Source organism: Crotalus tigris, unplaced genomic scaffold, assembly GCF_016545835.1.
Source record: "Crotalus tigris isolate CLP2741 ecotype Arizona unplaced genomic scaffold, ASM1654583v1 scf7180000024401.5802323, whole genome shotgun sequence".
NCBI classification, from domain to species: Eukaryota; Metazoa; Chordata; class Lepidosauria; order Squamata; family Viperidae; genus Crotalus; species Crotalus tigris.
In genome coordinates, this window is record NW_024100569.1 from 5,320,821 (window position 1) to 5,340,081 (window position 19,261).

At 38.3% G+C, this 19,261-nt stretch overlaps 1 protein-coding gene across 10 annotated transcripts in view; it reads left to right on the top strand.

Annotated features, from left to right (window-relative positions):
- The window catches only part of DMD (dystrophin), a 962,852-nt gene that overhangs the window by 695,785 nt on the left and 247,806 nt on the right, over window positions 1-19,261 (top strand). For all 10 annotated transcript variants that reach the window (XR_005555060.1, XM_039329649.1, XM_039329655.1 and 7 more), the window contains one exon: window positions 9,179-9,296. Coding sequence is in view for 9 of the 10 variants with exons in the window: in XM_039329649.1 (XP_039185583.1) it covers window positions 9,179-9,296 (118 nt within the window). In the remaining variant the exon portion in view is untranslated. The remainder of the gene's footprint in view (window positions 1-9,178; window positions 9,297-19,261) is intronic.

The window sequence follows — 19,261 nt, forward strand, 5'->3', positions numbered from 1 at the left end:
ATATCTTCAACATGAAAACAAGGCTAAGCAACTCAACTATGCGCAAAAAGATAGGAACTGGGATGCAGAAAAATAGCAGTAGGTGCCCTGAACTAATGAGTCAAAATTTGAAATATTTGGCTGTAGCAGGAAGCAATTTGTTTGCCAAAGGACTTGGTGGATGTTCCTTACAAGTTTGGGATGCATTTCTGCAAATGGAGTTGGAGACTTTATCAGGATCAATGGTGTCCTGAATGCTGAGAAATATAGGCAGATACATATCCATCATGCCACACCATCAGGGAGGTGTGTGTTTGGTCCCAAATTTATTCTGCAGTAGGGTAACAGCCTCAAACATATAGCCAATGTCATTAAGAACTACCTTCAGCGTAAAGAAGAACAATCTGCTAATTTGGATATTATAATGTCCACAAATTGCCAAAAACACCAAATAGACTAATCCATATGAATGCATAAGCTGGAAAGAGAACATATTGATAAAAATATAACTAAGAAAAAGTGATTATAAGGCTAATTAACTTCCATATAAAATTGAGGAGAATTTGATGGATGGACTCAATCACCTGAAAGCTAGACTATCCATACTGGCTGAAGTGTAATCTAGTGAACCAGGTTCTAAAAAAATCAGCTGTATCTGCTTCCAAAGAATTATACGATAGATAGGGATATGAAGGAAATTATTCTAATTGTGCCATAATAATTTACTGTTTAGAGAAATACATCGTACTAGCTTGCAAAAAGTGTGCCATAAATTTATGTCCACAGCATGCAGGAAAATCTACCCCTTATTTTACCACACATGCCTAAATATGGAAAGGCATGTGTAGAATACAGCTTTCTTGACTCTGAGAAAATAGATCTTTAACAGTGGATTATTCTTATACAATGATTACTTGTAAAGGAATTGTTTTTTTAGTGAAGAAACAGAAATACTTAATCTGACTTTGCTGATTGGCATTCCTCAATTCATGATAATTCTTATTTGAAGATAATTTTTTGAAACCTAAGTATTGACAAAATAAACAGGTGCAGAGTGTATATCCTTTTTCTATAGTTCTACTACAGGGAACCTGGGCCTCCCTTTGTTTCACCTAACAAACCTGCATTCATTAGTAAATAAAATGGATGAGCTGCTTCTTTTAAAGTGAAACTGTTATGTATTCATAAGATCTGTTATAAAAACGGTTAACTGATTGTTCTATTTGAATTATAGACTGTCTGTCTATATAACTTTAAGCCTTTGTTTTAGGCGGGAACGAGTATTTTAAACTGATTGGCCTCTGCCTAGTGGTGGTCTGTATAAATATAAATCAAGCAGCTGCTAGAGTTTACTTCTGTGAGAACTGAATAAAGAGCTGTTATTTCAACACCGTGTCTACAATGCCTCGCTTTTCCCACTACACAACAGAAACAATCCTGATTTTTCTAACTAAGCAGTTTTCTGCTTTATAGAAACTTGGCTCAATGAGTCTATAGAGGAGAGTATATTACAGATTCTAGGGTTTCAGATTCAAAGGGCTGATAGAGTTACAGAGACATCCAGGAAAAAGAAAGGAGGGGAATCTAGTTTTAACTGCTGGTGCACTAAAAAAATTTAGTGATGAGGATTTAAAGGCACTATTCATCAATTGTAAACTCTTTTATGCTCCATGAGTGTTCTCATTCATCTTGGTTGGGCTTTATATACCATCTCATGCTGCCCAGATACACTCAGCATGTCAGCTGTCTAACTAGAGGCAAAAACATATTAGATCATTACTATTCCACATTAAAATTTGCTTATTGCTGCCTCTCAAGAGCAGCTATGGGTATCTCTGATCATTGAATAATCCATCTCATCCCTACCTATAGACAGAAACTTAAAATTGCAAAACCTATAGTCAAAATAGTGAAGTCTTGGACTGAGGAACCAAAATTAGAATTACAGGCTTGCTTTGATTGCATAGACTGGAGTGTTTTTGAAGCTGCTTCAGCAGACTTAGATGAACTCACTGATACTGTGACATCATATGTTAGTTTTTATGAGGACATGTGTGCCTATCAAGAGCTTGCACATATTTAATAATAATAAACATTGGTTCACAGATAAACTCAAGCAGCTACTTCATGCCAAAGAAGAGGCCCATAGGAAAGGAAATGGGATTTTATGGAATCAGGCCAGGAATGTATTAACAAGGGAGATCAAGGTAGCAAACAGAAACTACTCCAAAAAGCTGAGGAATCAGTTCTCCGCTAATAACCAGCAAATGTGTGAGAAATATGAAGAATACCATTGGCTACAGCAGACTTCCCTTACAGAAGAGAATTGTCAACTGCAGATGACCTGTAGATCACTGTCAACTATCACTACCTTTCTTACCTCAGATACACCAACATTAGCCAAATTTTCTACACTTATCTTCATCTCTCTGGGCCCTCCACCTTGGATGATCTTAGAAAAAGATGTGTGAGGTCTATTTTGTGGACAAAACACTAGACAAGCACAGACAGAGTAACTCCTCCTTATTTGAAAACCTGTGCTGAACAACTGGCTCCAATCTTGACCCACTCTTTAATAAATCACTGGAGATGTATTATGCTCCTTCTTGCTTCAAACACTCCACTATCATCCCAGTTCCCAAGAAACCCTCTATCAGGGAGCTGAATTGACTGCAGACTGGTTGCTCTGGCATCTGTAGTTATGAAGATCTTTGAAAGGTTAGTGCTGACCCATCTAAAAAATCATCATGGATCTGCTGTTAGACCTCTTGCAATTTGCTTACTGAGCAAATAGACCAGCAGATCATGCTGTCAAAATGGCACTTCACTACATCTAGGAAAATCTTAATCTTCAGGGACCTATGCATAGATTCTTTTTGTAACTTCAATTCAGCATTCAATACATCATTTCAGAAATTCTTTGCTCTAAACTAATTCATCTAGATGCCTGTCCATACATGTAGGTAGATTACTAGCTTTTGGACAGAAAGAAAACAACAGGTGAAGCTTAGGAAAATCACATTGATCACTGGACAATTAACACAGGCATCCCTCAGGGCTTCATACTATCTCCGTTGCTCTTCTCTCTGTGTAGCAATGACTGCATTTCTAAGGATCCTTCTGTCAAAGTACTGAAATTTGCAGATGATAAAACAGTCATTGGTCTCATTCGAGATGGCGATGAGTCTGCATACAGATGAGAGATTGAACAACTGTGATGCAGCCAGAACAATCTGGAGCTGAACATGCTTAAAACTGTAGAGATGAAAGTGGATTTTAGGAGGAGCCCTTCTATTCTATCACCTCTTCTATGAGGGCAATTCGAAAATAAACCTCCATTTGGTTATCAATGACAGGCACTCACAGATACAGAACTTTTATTATACACATTAGAAAATTACATTACATTATATTACGTTTTGACATAATTGCCATTCAAATTGAGGCACTTGTCATAATGTCTTACAAGATTTGAAATTCCTTAGTAGTAGTCGCTCGGTGCCAAATCTGGGCTATGGAGAAGGTGATCAAAAACATCCCAATAGATTTTCCATTGGGATGTTTTTGATCACCCTCCCCATAGCCCAGATTTGGCACTGAGCAATTACTACTAAGGAATTTCAAAGATGTTATGACAAGTGCCTTAATTTGAATGGTGATTATGTCAAAAAGTAATGTAATGTAGTTTTCTAATATGTATAATAAAAGTTCTGTATCTGTGAGTGTCTGTCATTGACAACCAAATGGAGGTTTATTTCCAAATTGCTCTTGTATATTCAACCACCTGGTATCAGCAGTAGAATCCTTCACGTTTTTGGATTCTATAATCTCCCAGGGTTTGAAAGGGATACCTAACATTGGAACTACCATTAAAAAGGCACAATGAAGAATATTTTTTTCCTGCATCAACTTAGGAAGTTCAGACTTCCTATCGATACAGTTCTATCGATACAGTTCTAAAGAGGGCACAAAGGAATTACTGAATCTGTCATTTGTACTTCTATAACTGTCTGATTTGGTACAGCAACTAAATCAGACAGGTACAGACTTCAACAGATAGCTAGGACTGCAGAAATAATAATTGCAACCAGCCTCCCTTCCATCAAGGACCTGTATATTGCCTGGGTCAGAAGGAGGGCTGAGAAAATAACTATAGACCCCTCTCATCCTGAATATAAACTGTTTCAACTCCTTTCCTTGGGACAGTTTTTCCCTCGTGCCATCACTATGCTGAAGACCTAATCCTCACAGTATTATCTTATCCCATGTTATATCATCATCATCATCATCTCTCTGGATGCATTCACCTCTAATCTTTTTCTTGACTTCAGTGTGCTTGAAGTTCTCAACTTCAAGGATATCCTAGTATTTGTAGTAATCATCCTCATCCAGACTCTTAATATTATTTTTGTGGGGCATCTTGATTCCTTCAGTTTTCACTATTTTTCCTTGTTTGATAGTGAGTGTGGCACATTTGTCCAATCCAAACCCCATTGCAATATCTTGGCTATTTGTACAGACAGTGTTGTGTAGCGATTCTATTTCAGTTGGTGTTTTTCCATACAGCTTCAGATCATCCATGTAAAGGAGGTGGGATAGTTTGACAGATATTTTTCATGTTTCATAGCCATGGCCTGAACTATTCAGTATTGTTTACAGAGGAAACAGTGCAATGACAAATAGTAGTTATAGTAGTGAATCTCCTTGAAATATTCCTCTCTTGATATTAACCTCTCCCAGTCTCTCACCACTGACCTGAAACTGTCTTCCATTGTGCCATCGATCTTTGCACAAAGTTTCTGATATTTCTATTGACTCCTGTTATTTCTAGGCACTTGATTATCCAGTCATGTGGCAGAGAATTAAATATCTTTTTGTAGTCAATCCATGCTACATTTAGGTTGGTCTTCCTTCTCTTGAAGTTTTCCAAAATTTTGCATCCCAAGTATTCAGTTATAACTGCAGCTGTGCTGTACATTAGTTGGTTTGTTTCTTGCAGTGACTTAGTGGTTATACTTGATATTGCAATATTTGCATCTTTTAATGCTTGTGCTAGCTGTTTCTTTGGAATAAGCTTCAATGCAGACATCTTATTCTGATGTTTTTGTGCTACTCTAGATGGTCAGTTATTCTGAGCATCTAGAGCAGAGGAGAGGGTGCCTGGTTTCCAAACAAAAATAGTTTTATATGTCTGCTGGATTCCTCTATTGACAACTCCCCCTGGTTTGCCTCTACATTCTGAGTTACTTCTGGCAAGGCTTTGATTTCTTTGCCCTAGGTAAACCTTTGCAGTTCTTCCAATTCTATTCTATTCTATTCTATTCTATTCTATTCTATTCTATTCTATTCTATTCTATTCTATTCTATTCTATTCTATTCTATTCCATTCCATTCCATTCCATTCCATTCCATTCTTGTGATAGGTCAGGTGTGGTTGTGTCAAGTGACAGTCTTTTAATGGATCTTGTGATGAGTCAGGTGTGAGTCTTCAGTGAGAGTCTTTTGATGGGCATACTACATCAGGTGAGGGTCATTGGGAGATGAAGTGCTGGTGGGGGCCTTGTATTGATTGGTTGAGGGTTGGTGCTTTCTCTGGTTGGCTGTGCAGTTGATTTGGATTCTGAGGGATTCGTAGGTTGGTTGTAGGTCAATGTGTCTTTTGATGGAATTGCTTGTGGAGTTCCAAGCTTCGATGAACTCATGAGCATGACAGGTGGTAGAGTGGCTGATGATTTTTGTGTTGCTCCAATCGAACTGGTGCTGTTTGGTGTCAGTGTGGGTAGAAACTAAGGATTTAGGATTGTGACATTTGACTGCTAGCCAGTGTTTGTGGATCCTGGTTTTTAATTGATGTGATATTTGTGACATATAGAATTGGTTGCAATTGTTACAATTGATTTTGTAGATTACATTGTTCCTTCTGCATCTTGTTTTTTGTTCTGGATAATTCCTCGTGGAGTGTGACTGTGGGTTTGTGTGCTATTGCTATTTCTAGGGTTTGGATGATTCTGGCTATCATTTCTAACACCCCTTTTGTGTATATTATGGTAGGGTTAGTTTTTGTGTGGTGTTTGGCTGTGTGATGTGTTATGGTTCGGGTGCTATATGTCAGAATACAAATTTTTTTGTATAGCCATTATGGAGAAAGACATCAATTAGCTATTTCTCTTCCACTTTTCTTAGTGTTGTGGTGCTGCAATGTGTCCTGGCCCTTCTGAAGAGGGTCTGGACACAGCTTCTTTTGTGTGTGGTGGGGTAGTTGCTTCCAAAGCTGAGGATCTTGTCCATGTGGGTGGGTTTGCAGTAAACGTGGGTTTCCAGTTCTCCATTCTCTAGTCTCCTTATGTTGATGTTGTCTGTTGTCTGTTTCCTCTTTGCATGTGAATTTGATCCCAGGGAATATGTTACTGAGTAGGTAGTGTGTTTCTTCAATTTGGGAGCATTTAATGATGACAAATGTGTCATCGACATAGCATGTCCAGAATTTTGGTTGGATAGTCGGGAGAGCAATGGATTCGAGTTGTTGAATGACTACTTCTGCTATTAGGCCTGAGGTGGGTGATCCCATCAGGTTGCCTTGTACTTCCTTGTAGATTTTCCCAGTAAACTTGAAGTATGTGTTGCAGCATAGATCCAGGAATTTCATGATGGTTTCTGTGGATATGGAGTGTTCTGTGGTGATATCATCTTTGTGGGTATGGTGTTTAGTGAGTAGGTGGTGTATGGTTTGTTTACCATGATTTCTTCCTTGTTGATCTTGTTGTGTTTCTATTCTATTCTATTCTATTCTATTCTATTCTATTCTATTCTATTCTATTCTATTCTATTCTATTCTATTCTATTCTAAAATCTTTTCATTTTAATATCTTAATTCTATGCAAAAGAAATTCAATCCAGGTCTGTCATGTTTGCCTAAATTGCTATAAAATGTGTTATTTGCTCATGGGTTCCATTAGAAATTTAATTCTAGCAAGTTTACTTAACTCCTATTAAGCTTTGAATTAAATTGAATAACTTTCCTATTGAGAAAAGTTTGTTGTAACTCATTAAGCTCCTGTGTCAAAATAGCCCTTTTAAATTAAAAATAGCAATACATGGTAGCTGATTAAAGATATTCTGATATCTAGTTATTCTATCTTTTATTTTATTTAGCTTATATTGAATGATCTTGAAAGTATCATAACTGACACTGATAATATCTGTTCTGGTTATTGCTTTTGTAGATTATATACCTTGTTCCAGTGGTGGGATTCAGCCAATTTGCACTAGTTTGGCAGAATCGGTAGCTAATTTTTTGTTGCCCAGGCCCAGAATGGATTTCTGGAAGCAGCATCCACACAGAGAACCAGTTGTTCACATATTTGAATCCCACCACTGCCTTGTTCACATTTAGTTGTTGACTTTAATAGTTTGTTCCAATTTGCAGCACATTTTATATAAAGAATCTATAAACCTTAAAACCTGAAAATTGCTTTTTCCTTGAATAGTTACTACTAAATATATGTAAAATATATTAGGTTAGTAGCAAAACCTTCTCAAAGATATAATTTCTGGAACATATCTTTTTTATTATCCTAGTATTTACCAAATTTACTTTATTTAAAAGTATAGGTTAAAAAACATTAGACTGATCCAAGCAAAAGGAATTCCTTTAAAAATAACTATAAAGGTGAAAAAACCTGAAGTATTAAATAGATCCGACCTATCTCTACTTACTTAGCATAGAATTATAAAGAAATCCATATTAGATTCCCATAGCATTCTATCTTTTTCATTTCCTTATTTTGCTTACCAAATAAAAATTAAATTGTAGCAAACAATAGAAATATCAACATCTCTTTCTTCCATCCACACTTTGTACTAAGACATCATGTAGTTTGCTTGATTTGAATTGACATAGCCTGCCTCAGCAAAGTGTGGTTGTTCAACAATTTTTGGTAAAGGAATTGTGGACTAATATGATTTATGAGCCTAGTCATATATAAGCTGAATGCATTTACACTAAATTCATAGAAGTGATAGTTCTTGTGAATGAAGGTAAATAATTGTATATATACCATGATGACCCAGAAAACTATGTTTATAAAATAGGTAACACAAAGGAAAACTTTGCATGGCTAATAAGGTTGTGTAACATATTTTAATAGTATTAATATGTATTTTTAATAAAATTTTATCTGAATTTTATATTTTATTCATTAAAGTGGTATGTTATTTTTTTATTTTCATTCTAAAGCAGGGATTGAAAGCTATTGCAAAGTCTGACTAATATTGATCGTTCTTATCTGTATCCTCATTTAAGAAAGAATCTGATTTGCTATTGTATTTATGAGAAGTTCTTTGTTAAATGAACAGTACAGTAAGAGCTGATCAACTTGCTAGGATATCTAGTGAAACTTGTTTTATGTAAGTGCTCTCATCCCGTACCTTTTTGCCCAAGCTGGTTACATTTGTTTGTGTAGCCCAGGGGTTCTCAATCTTTACTTCACCCATTGATCTGCTTTAAATATCTTTTGTGGCCACGGACCATGACCACAGACCACCAAGACTTAACTCAAGATTTAAATCATAACAATTCTTCAATCCTTCACAGACTCTCTGTGATGACATTGAGCCCCCCAGGGGTCCGCAGACCACAGGTTGAGAGCCAGTGATGTAGGATGTTTAGAAACATTATATAACAACAAAGTTCATATTTTGATCTGTGAACTTAAAATAAAACCTTGTCAATTCATCCTACATAAATTTAATTTCTTCCATAATATATTCCTCATGGAAGAGAGTAATAGTAGCCTATTTATAGTCATATCTGACTGCATATATTTTCTATACTTTGCTTTTCTTCACTGAAAATTAAAGACATGACTCCACCACTGTTAAGGCAAAAATGGTGCCTGAATGGATATATATTCATTCTTCATAAACTGTAATCTATACATTTTTAAAATTTAAGTTTATAGTTTTATTTGAATTTCTTAATTGATTACTTTGTTAGGATTGTGTCTTTACTGGTTTTATAGTTTTATTTATTTATTTATTTATTTATTAGATTTTTGTATTTTTGAAATATTACTGTATAACCATCTGTTATGATTGGTTATCCCTCACTTTCTATTTTTTTAGTTGTACATTGTATGGAAAAGAATCTTAATAAAATAGAAATAATAATAGAAATATCAAAATATATTTATGATTTCAGACAACATTACAAGATCTGGAACAAAGGCGGCCACAGCTGGAAGAATTAATAACAGCAGCCCAGAATCTGAAAAATAAAACTAGCGATCAAGAGGCTCGAACAGTCATCACTGATCAAAGTAATGCATTTTTGTATTTAATATTGTAAAAGTATAAAAATCCTGAATTGTATCTAAACATTAAGTAAATATGTTATAACATATATCTGCATATATATTATAACAACTCTTCTGCTTTCCATAAAAAAAAAACTCTTATAGAAATTGGGAGATACTCCAAAAGCATTGAAATGTGTATCTTCAGAGGAATAATGATATTGTTGGTGAAGTTGTGAAAATTACAGATAGGTTGCTCCCCTGACGTTCTGCCTGACCTGCGACAATGTTCTTCATGCTGCAAATGCTTCCTGAAAGTACCCTGCTGGCCCAAAACCTTTGGGACTGAAATTGGTTTAAAATATGTGTAAATTCAATTTAATATGCTTAAAAAAAACCTTTTGTGCAATTTTCAGTTCTATAATAAGTTTAAAATGAATGGTACCCAAGATGCTGCATAAACAAGAGCATTCTTAATGCAAAACCAATTGCAGTTTTGCATTAAGTTATATTGTCCCTCAGGTGTAACTATGTACTACTAAAGCAGTTAGGTGAATGCAAGTAACACTGTGTGGGGAGGTAGGCTTTTGGCATAATCACTTTCTTGACTCTTCTATGAAAGCACAGTAAGATCTTTTAATGAAAATAACATTATTATTGGGATTGCTTTTGTTACTATTTAAAAAATATTAGATGACTTTTTCCTGAAACAGCTTGAGATTGCTATTTTTACCAATGTGCTAGAAGATATCATGTTTCCCTGAATATTAGATGTTGTCTTTGAGTAAAACTTTAGACTAGATATCATGGGAAATTGTTGTTTCTTTGCTCAATGAGTATAATATGGAAATCATATACTTCTTAGCATTGCCGCCTCCTCCTCCTCCTCCTCCTCCTTTCCTTTTTTCTTTTTGTTTCTTTTTTTCCTAAAGCAGTGTTGATTAATGTCTTACGATTTTAGGATAAGTGCAGTTCCTCATTGTTGAGTCCTCGAGTTAATGGCGAATGAGTACAGCACATTCTGTAGTTCCAACAGCTCTTTATTGAAGTCTTTTCCACTCCGTCACAGCTCTGAGACTCGCAGGCCTCTCAGACTCTTTTTAACAACGTCCCCGGGCAAAATGGTAACAATTAAGCGTGCTCTGCGCTTCGCACATGTGTGCGAAGCCGGCGCCAGCCAGTCTGGTCCCGGGCACGCTTGCAACTGCCCGGGACCATTGCAACGTCCCGAGCCTGCCTTTGCAGGCTCAGGACACAACACCCCTTCCCCCCCCCGGATGAGACATATTAACTATATAGGTAGTTATACGCGACCTCAACACGAGCGTGGTGTGCCAACCCCAAACCTGCACATCTATTGCAGCTGTGCAATACCCACACCACAAATGGTACTGGGCTATTGTTCTGGGATTAACCACCCAGCGCTCACACTTCCATTTTCCACAACAGCAGGCACCCTCTCACTTTCTCTGCGTTGACAGCAGGGTTACAAAGTCCTCAAGATACTTGGGAGATCTTTTTACTCTCTGTGACCTCCTTAGATTCTGAGAATCCCCTACTTCCTCTTGTGCAGAGGATGACGTGGAGTTGCCCCCTCTTTCAAATCCTGGCGGTCCCCATGAACTGTGCCCCATTGCCTGGTCTGCTTGCTTGCCCACTGGGCTCGTCAGACCAGGACTTTGCTCCCCCATGAACCTGGTTGACCTGCCTAACTGTAGGCTCTCGGACCCCTCTGTAAGCCTGCCACTGTTTGGCATTTCTGTAGAGTCCTCCAAGCCCACAATGGACCTATCAAAGGAACGCATCCCTTCACTCCCAAGCCCCATAAAGGGATTGTCTGGGGTTTCTGCAGTGCCCCAATACTCAATTGCCCCCCAATCTATGCCAGAGGTGCCAGAATTGGGATTGGCCTCTCTGACCACCTCCCTGTGTGAAGACTTCCTTCTGGAAACAGTAGCAGTACTGGGCCAACTAGACTGTTTGTGTGCCAGTTCTCTTGCAATGTTTGGGTTATTAGGATGCTCCCAGTTATTCTCCCTGACTGGAGTGCTGAATGGTAGTTGTGAATGATGAGTATGCCCCCTGGGTGACTCCCTGGCTGGAGTAGGCACTGGTGCCTGTATGATTTCTTGTTCCCTTGAATTCCTGTTTGGAACACTTGCGGAACCTTGGAACAGGCCATCTGCGGCCTCTCCGTTTGGCCCCGGCTGCTGCCAACACCCTTCCCTTTGCCCATAGTGGTCCCCCTCCCCCCTGGAGAAAGCCCAGGAGCTTCAGAGGGTGAGTCCAGTCTCATACGCAGTTGATCAATATGCTGCCGAAGGACACGACCATCGTCCAAGAAGACCTCGTATGACAATGGGCCAGTAACCTTGCATACTACGACAGGAACCCACAAGTGACCAGGCCCATAGTTCCAGGTCCATATGGGGGCACCCACTTGCAGACACCGTGGTGCCCTGGGTTGGGTGACCTTAGGAGGCAGTCTGTCTGGGTGCAACCTGTCAAGTTTGGTGATCAGTTTGCGCCCCCAACGGAGTTCAGCTGGGCTCTTCCCAGTGGAAGTTGAAGGTGTGGTGCGGTAAGCAAGAAGAAACTCTGCCAACCTGTGGTGCCAGTCCCCATAGGTCAGTTTCTTTAAAGCATCCTTGGTGATGCGGACCATCCGTTCAGCCATACCGTTGGTGGAAGGGTGGAATGGTGCAGAGGTGGCATGACGAATCATGTTGGCCTGTAAGAAAGCTTGAAACTCGAAAGAAGTGAATTGAGGACCATTGTCAGACACCAGGACATCAGGGAGCCCATGTGCAGCAAAAATTCCTCTCAGTACTTGAATGGTCTTGGCAGCAGTGGTTGAAGAGATAGGTACAACCTCAAGCCACTTTGAATAACTATCAACAAGGACCAAGAAGAATTGACCCTGAAAGGGCCCAGCGTAATCAATGTGCACCCTAGACCAAGGTGACTGTGTTTCCTCCCATCTATGTACAGGAGCCTGAGGCATTTCTGGGCATGAGCACTGACACAAGTGGCATCCGTGCACTTGAGCCTCTATTTCTCTGTCTAACCCTGGCCACCACAAATGGCTGCGTGCAAGCGCCTTCATCCTGATGATGCCAGGATGGCCCTCATGAAGGGAAGTCAAGACCCTAGGCCTCATTGAGGTAGGAATAACAATTCTGCTGCCCCACAGCAGACAACCCTGAAAAGTGGATAACTCATGTTTCTTAAGCCAGAAGCTCTGAAACTCAGTACCTGGACAACTCTCTGGCCATCCAGACAAAACCCAGGATAATACACGAGTGAGTGTGAGGTCTGTGGCTGATTCAGCAGCCACATCCCTGGCATTTAAGGGTGACTCAGGCAATGCCTGAATGGAAAGAATGTTGATGGCAGGGGCAGGGTCAGCCTCTACCATTTGTAAAGGTAATCTACTAAGGCCATCAGCATGGCCCATTTCCTTGCCAGGTTTGTGAACCAAAGAAAAATCGTAGGCTGACAGAAAGATGGACAATCTCAGCATTCTGGGGGAGATGATATGGGGGGCTTGTTTGTTCGTAGTAAACAACCCCAACAGAGGCTTATGGTCAGTGTAGACCGTGAAGTGTCTGCCATATAGGAAATCATGGAATTTTTTAATTCCAGCAACAATGGCCAAGGCTTCTCTATCTATCTGAGCGTAATTTCGCTCAATAGAAGACAAAGTTCTGGAGTAATATGCAACAGGAACCTGAGTTCCATCAGGTCTTAAATGGCTAAGTACTGCTCCCACCCCATAAGGGGAAGCATCACAAGCGATGCACACAGGAAGAGTTTCATTAAAATGTGCAAGCACATCATTTGATGTAAGTAAGGCCTTAACCTCATTGAAGCTTTCTTCACATGCTTGTGGCCACTGCCATACTGCCTGTTTGTCTAAGAGCCGATGAAGTGGCTCAGCTACATTAGCTTTGTTAGGTATGAATGCATTGTAAAAGTTCAAGAGGCCCAGAAAAGCTTGTAATTCAGCTTTAGATTTAGGCCTAGGAGCCTGCAGGATAGCCTTTAATTTAGACTCAGCAGGGTGAATGCCCTTGGCATCTATTCTGAATCCCAGGAAATCTGTAGAAGACACTCCAATTTTGCATTTGTCTTTTTTAAGCTTGAGGCCTGTTTTCCTGAAACGCAGCAGAACAGCCCTCAACCTCTAAGCTAAATTTTGAGTGGATTCTCCTGCTATTAGGACATCATCAAAATAGGGGCAAACCCCTGGTATACCCCTCAGGGTGTTTTCCATTACACTTTGGAAAATTCCAGTAGCTACATTTACTCCAAATTGTAGTCGTTTGACTTTGAATGCCCCCCTATGAGTTACAATAGTTTGTGCTTCAGTAGCAGCTTCATCAACAGGTAACTGTTGATAAGCCTATGCTAAATCCAGCTTTGCAAAAACACGCCCCCCATTGAGGGAAGCCAAAATGTCGCTGATTACAGGTACAGGATATGCATGCTGTTGCAATGCCTTGTTTAGAGTGCATTTGTAATCTGCACAGATGCAAATGTCCCCATTAGCCTTAAGAGGCGTGACTATGGGAGTTTCCCAAGGACTTGAGTCAACAGTCAACCTTGCTGAATCAATTTGTCCAATTCAGCATCAATTTTCCCTTTCAAAGCAAAAGGTACTCTCCTTGCTTTTACTCTGATAGGAGTGACAGTGGGGTCCAGTTTTAAAGAAACTGGGGGACCTTTGTATGCTCCCAGCTGAGGGCTGAAGACATCTGCAAATTCTTTGCAGACTTTCTGTAGACCTAATGTTTGCAAACTGTGAAGCCCTGTAACTTGTATTCCCAAGGCCTCAAACCAATCGAGTCCAATGAGACTTGTGCACTCACCCCCAACTACCAATACATCTAATGGATCTTCAAAATCCTTGTATTGTACATTAAGGGTGGCGTCCCCCTTAACACACACCTTGGAATTTTGGAAGTCCGTTAAGACTATATTGGATGGCCTAAGCTTGGCCTGGAACCCACTGCTAGAGCAAATCTTTCTGAATGTGTGAATGGAAATAATTGAAAGTGCAGACCCAGTGTCCAGTTCCATAACCAATGGAACTCCTTGCAACTTCACCTTAAGTGACAGTTTCTTTTTAAATGGCTTCTGTGTGCTTGTCCTATAAATGCTTCTACGTGATGCACAGAAACCCACCCTATTTTGGCTGGGGACCCTGGTACCTTTCAGGCGCAATTCTTCTCGGGGTTGTACCTTCTGACAGCCCAGACACACAGCTGCTATGTGACCTTGCTTTCCACATGCTCTACAGATTGCAGAACGGAACCTGCAGTCGGTCCTCCTGTGGCGACCTCCACACCCGAAGCACTTAGGTACAGCTGAAGATTTTTCTTTGCCTTCCTTCTGTTTTCTTTCTTTGGCTGGGTAAAGATGATCCACCTCATCTTCAGGATCTTCTTCCGAGCCCTCCTGGACTCCCTCATGGTGCACGGAGACGGCTTCTGGGTTGTTCCTGATAGGCCTCATGTTCTTGACTGCCCCACCTGCTGCCTCTTCTGCAGTGACCTCTCTCAAGGCATCTTGGAATGAAATGTTCTCCTTTGCAAAGAGTCTCTGTTGCAAGTCTCTGTTCCTAAGCCCACATACAAATCGGTCTCTCAACCTTTCTTCTAAGTCTTTAAAATCACAAGGCTTAGCTGCTCTTCTTAAGGCTGCAATGTATTCTTTAGCTGATTCACCAGCTCTTTGACCCCTCTGTTCAAAAGTATGTCTCCATGCAATAACAGACAACTTGGGCTGAAAATGTTCCTTCAATAATTTTTTAAAATCTGTATAAGTGACAGATTCAAGAGGAGCAGGGGCTGCTAAATTTTCAGCAATTTCAAGTGCATCTTGATCACAGACACACAGCAAAGTAGCGGCCTTCAAACGATCTTCCCTTACTTGATTTACTCTAAAGTAATTTTCTACCCTGGCAACATAAGACTCCCATTTTTCTGGATGCGTGACATCGAATTCAGACAGTCTCTCTATCTTCGCCATTCTTGCCTCTTTGTAAGGAAGGGGTCTATCAGCCAGCTTACCTCCAGCAACACTGTACTGGCAGGCCAGGTGCTGAGTTTAACCCCATCTTCCTCTCTTCAGGACTCCTGGATAAGCTTACAATTCTTCTTTTTGTTTGTTGTAAGCCGTCCCACCTTCGTCGTCAGTGTTGAGTCCTCGAGTTAATGGCGAATGAGTACAGCACATTCTGTAGTTCCAACAGCTCTTTATTGAAGTCTTTTCCACTCCGTCACAGCTCTGAGGCTCGCAGGCCTCTCAGACTCTTTTTAACAACGTCCCTGGGCAAAATGGTAACAATTAGGTGTGCTCCTCGCCTCGCACATGCGTGCGAAGCCGGCACCAGCCAGTCTGGTCCCGGGCAGCTTGCAACTGCCCGGGACCATTGCAACATCCTGAGCCTGCCTTTGCAGGCTCAGGACACAACACTCATAAAGGCACAAACTCATTTCTGCATGATGATCTATTGGTGATTACTTATAAATATAGTTATTTATATTATTTTAATTAATGACTTTTCCTCAGATGCCAGTAACTGTAAGAATTAAAGAATTTTAAAACTACTTGAAAGTATTGTAACTAGACTGACAATCAAATAAGCATGTCAGAGATTTCCTACATATTGTACATTGGTGCAACTAGTCTACAGCAGAGCTAGTCTTTTCTTGAATGCTTACTATATACCCATGTGAATATGTAGTATTGTGTGTGTATGTGTGTGTATTATATGTAGTACATATAGAAACTATAAAAAAATCATTCTTGATTTTATACATACTCACTTTCACAATAATTACAAGACTGCCTGACCATACTTATCATTTTATGTCTTTTAACTTCTTTCAGATCTTAATGTATAATTTTATGTTACTATGGCTCACATTGCTATGTCCCTAAAGTTTGCAAAGCAGCTTGTAAAATTTGTCAAAAAGTGACCAGTATTAACAGTTAAATATACACCAAACAAAATCTACATTTATATCATACTGTTATCTATTATACTTAAACTTTCAATTACCTTGTTTAGCAGATTACTTGTTACAATATATTAGCAAAATTTTTAAAATATTTTACTAATTTCACTTCAGTCTTTTAGCATACAGTTAAATTTATTAGTTTGTCTTATGTCACAATCATCTTGTATAATTTTAATAGTAATAATAATCATAATTCTCTTGGTACTTCTTCCTAGATTTAACTTCTACAAAAATTTTAAGTTCAGTGCTATAAATTTAAATCCGTTTAGTTACCATGCTCATGTTCTTCATATATCTGGGAGAATTAATAATTTTATAATTTTAAATGTTATCTTATCCCAGACTGACATAAAATAAATATGAATTTATTTATATGTTTTCTTTTTATTTTATTTATATGTTTTATTTTTTTTATTTTCAAGGATTTCGATGCGACATATATAGTTCTTTTTGCTTTTATATTAGCTTCATGTCAACCTTATGAGAAAGGTTAAGCTGAGAAATGGCAATTGATAAAAGCTCCTCATCCTACCTCATTGACTGTAAAAGTTTGAATCTGCATTTCAACATTGTATTTAAATCTGTAATTTTTACATTTATGGGCTATTATGAACGTTTTAAGCATTTTTAAAAATATCAGTTGATATTGTCCTTGATCTGATTATTCAATTTACATGTGGAATATCTTTCACTTGCAGATGCTTTTATTTTTTTTTAAAAAAATAACATGTATGTACTTGAAGCATACAGCATGCAGCAAAACATAACAACTGCATACAACCTATATGCCATTGCTTATTCACCAATGATTTATGAACAAACATTCTGGCATATTTTTCTTCTATTATTTTTACCTCGTATTAGATTTCCAGGAAAAAAATGTAAATCTATGTAAATATTTCTGAAAATATAAAATTTGTGACATAGTAAGAGAAAAATAGGAGCAAAAGTATGACAATGTTTCATTATGTAGGTTTATAACATGATAAGTTGCTGTAACTCAGAAAGTACACTGTAGATATGAATGTGTAGCAAAGAACAATATGTTTTGTTGCAGTGAAAAGCCTTCAATGTATTTCATCCATGCTTTATTAAACAAGGAATGAATTCTAGATATTTCTAATCTTAAATTGCACAATATTTTTGGATTGGAAGGTATAAAAGTCTTTTAAGTTTCTCAGCAGAGCTTTTTTTTAAAAAATGATAATAACATTGTTTGTATTCAGATTAAATGGAACAGCATTTCATTCTTTTTATGTCCTTTCTGGAAAAATGTTCTTGAAATTGTTGGAGCAATGATTAAAGCTTTCTTCATCCATGAACAACAGCTACATTCCTAATTAAAAACTTGTTCCCCCAAATAGCTTTTTTAAGAATATAGCCAAAGTTCAAGTAAAATGCTGGACTAGAAATAAATAATTACATACATCATCACCCTTGATTAATAACCATAATATGAAAAGTAGGCAAAAATTAATGAGTTGTTTCGTATAAAAGTATTTTGAAAAATGTACAGAAGTGTATGTTTTCATACTTGCTAACTTTAGATAGTTAATTCATATTAATCTTTTATCTAATGTACTTGATTTTTATCAAATCAGAAATAACCCAGTATTTAGAAAGCACATAGAAAGAACACACTTAGATTTGTTGCTTTATTGTTGCAACAAAATATATAGAAAATCCATCTGCTGATATACACAAAATTCAAGGCTTACAACTGAATCTATACTCCAGGATTCAGATACGGATTGTTTAAAATTCCATTTCTATCATACATACTTTTTGCTATGCAGATTGTGTCTTTGAACAAAATTGTTTCTTTGAAAACAATTGTGTCATAATTGTGTTAGTAATTTTCTTGCATGCAGGCTCAGTTGTACCCAGGATAAACCTAGGAAGTGAAGATCAATATATTTGAGAGCAGAATGATATGAACTAGGCTTGGAAATTTTTCTTAAGAAAGAAATTCCAACCTTTTTTTATTTCTAACCTATACACACTGCAATATTTGTAATACCCTATGTCTTCATAGAATCATAGAATGGACAAGAAGGATGACATTTGGGAAATAATAAAGTCCAACTCCATTACTAGTGCCAAATTCACTATGAAAATGATGTCCTTCCACTTAGCCTTTGCTAAAATGTCTCCAATAAAAAAAGTCCCTTACTGAGGCAATCGTTTCCATGGCTCTTCTTTCTGATGTCTGTAGAAAATTTGTTTAATCCTAATTTACATCTACAGCTATTTCTCTTATCTTCTGGTTCAGCACTGAACAAATAATTTACTGGGGTCAATTGAATAAAAGTTCATAAGGGAAAAATGTTACTGATGACTATTACTGCTTAAATGCATATACAATGTAAGAAATGGTTAAGTGCAGAATTGGAGACCTTCTTTCATTCAATAAAGCAATTCAGATTCAGCTTCTCTCCTTCCAGCTGAATACAGCTGATATGATTATTATACAGTAAATTCACTGAGTGCTCCATTATTCATTCTCAGCCAATCTACTCACGACTTATTTCTGTGGTTATAAAATTTCTGTATAAGATCCTTTGAATTCCTAGAGCATGAGTGTCAAGCTCGCTGCGTCACATGATGTGTTGCGACGTATCGATTTTTTTCACATTGCTAGAGCTGGGGTGGGTGCAGACTCCGCATGATGCAACAGGCCCATAGGCCGGCAGTTTGACACTCCTGTCCTAGAGGAAAGGTAGGATATCTAATATAGCAACCAAAACTGGGACTGGCAATTCCATCACTAAGCACTGTGAATCTAAGCAGAAAATTACCTGACAAACATACCATGTCACATCCCATTTGGTTTGCAAGCAAGTCACACTGGCTGTTAAATATGACATCACATGACCACAATTTGTGATTTTACTTCCAAATTCTCTGTTCACTATGCTTATTGGAAGCCAGTTGTAAAGCACAAGAATGGTGATCATGCCA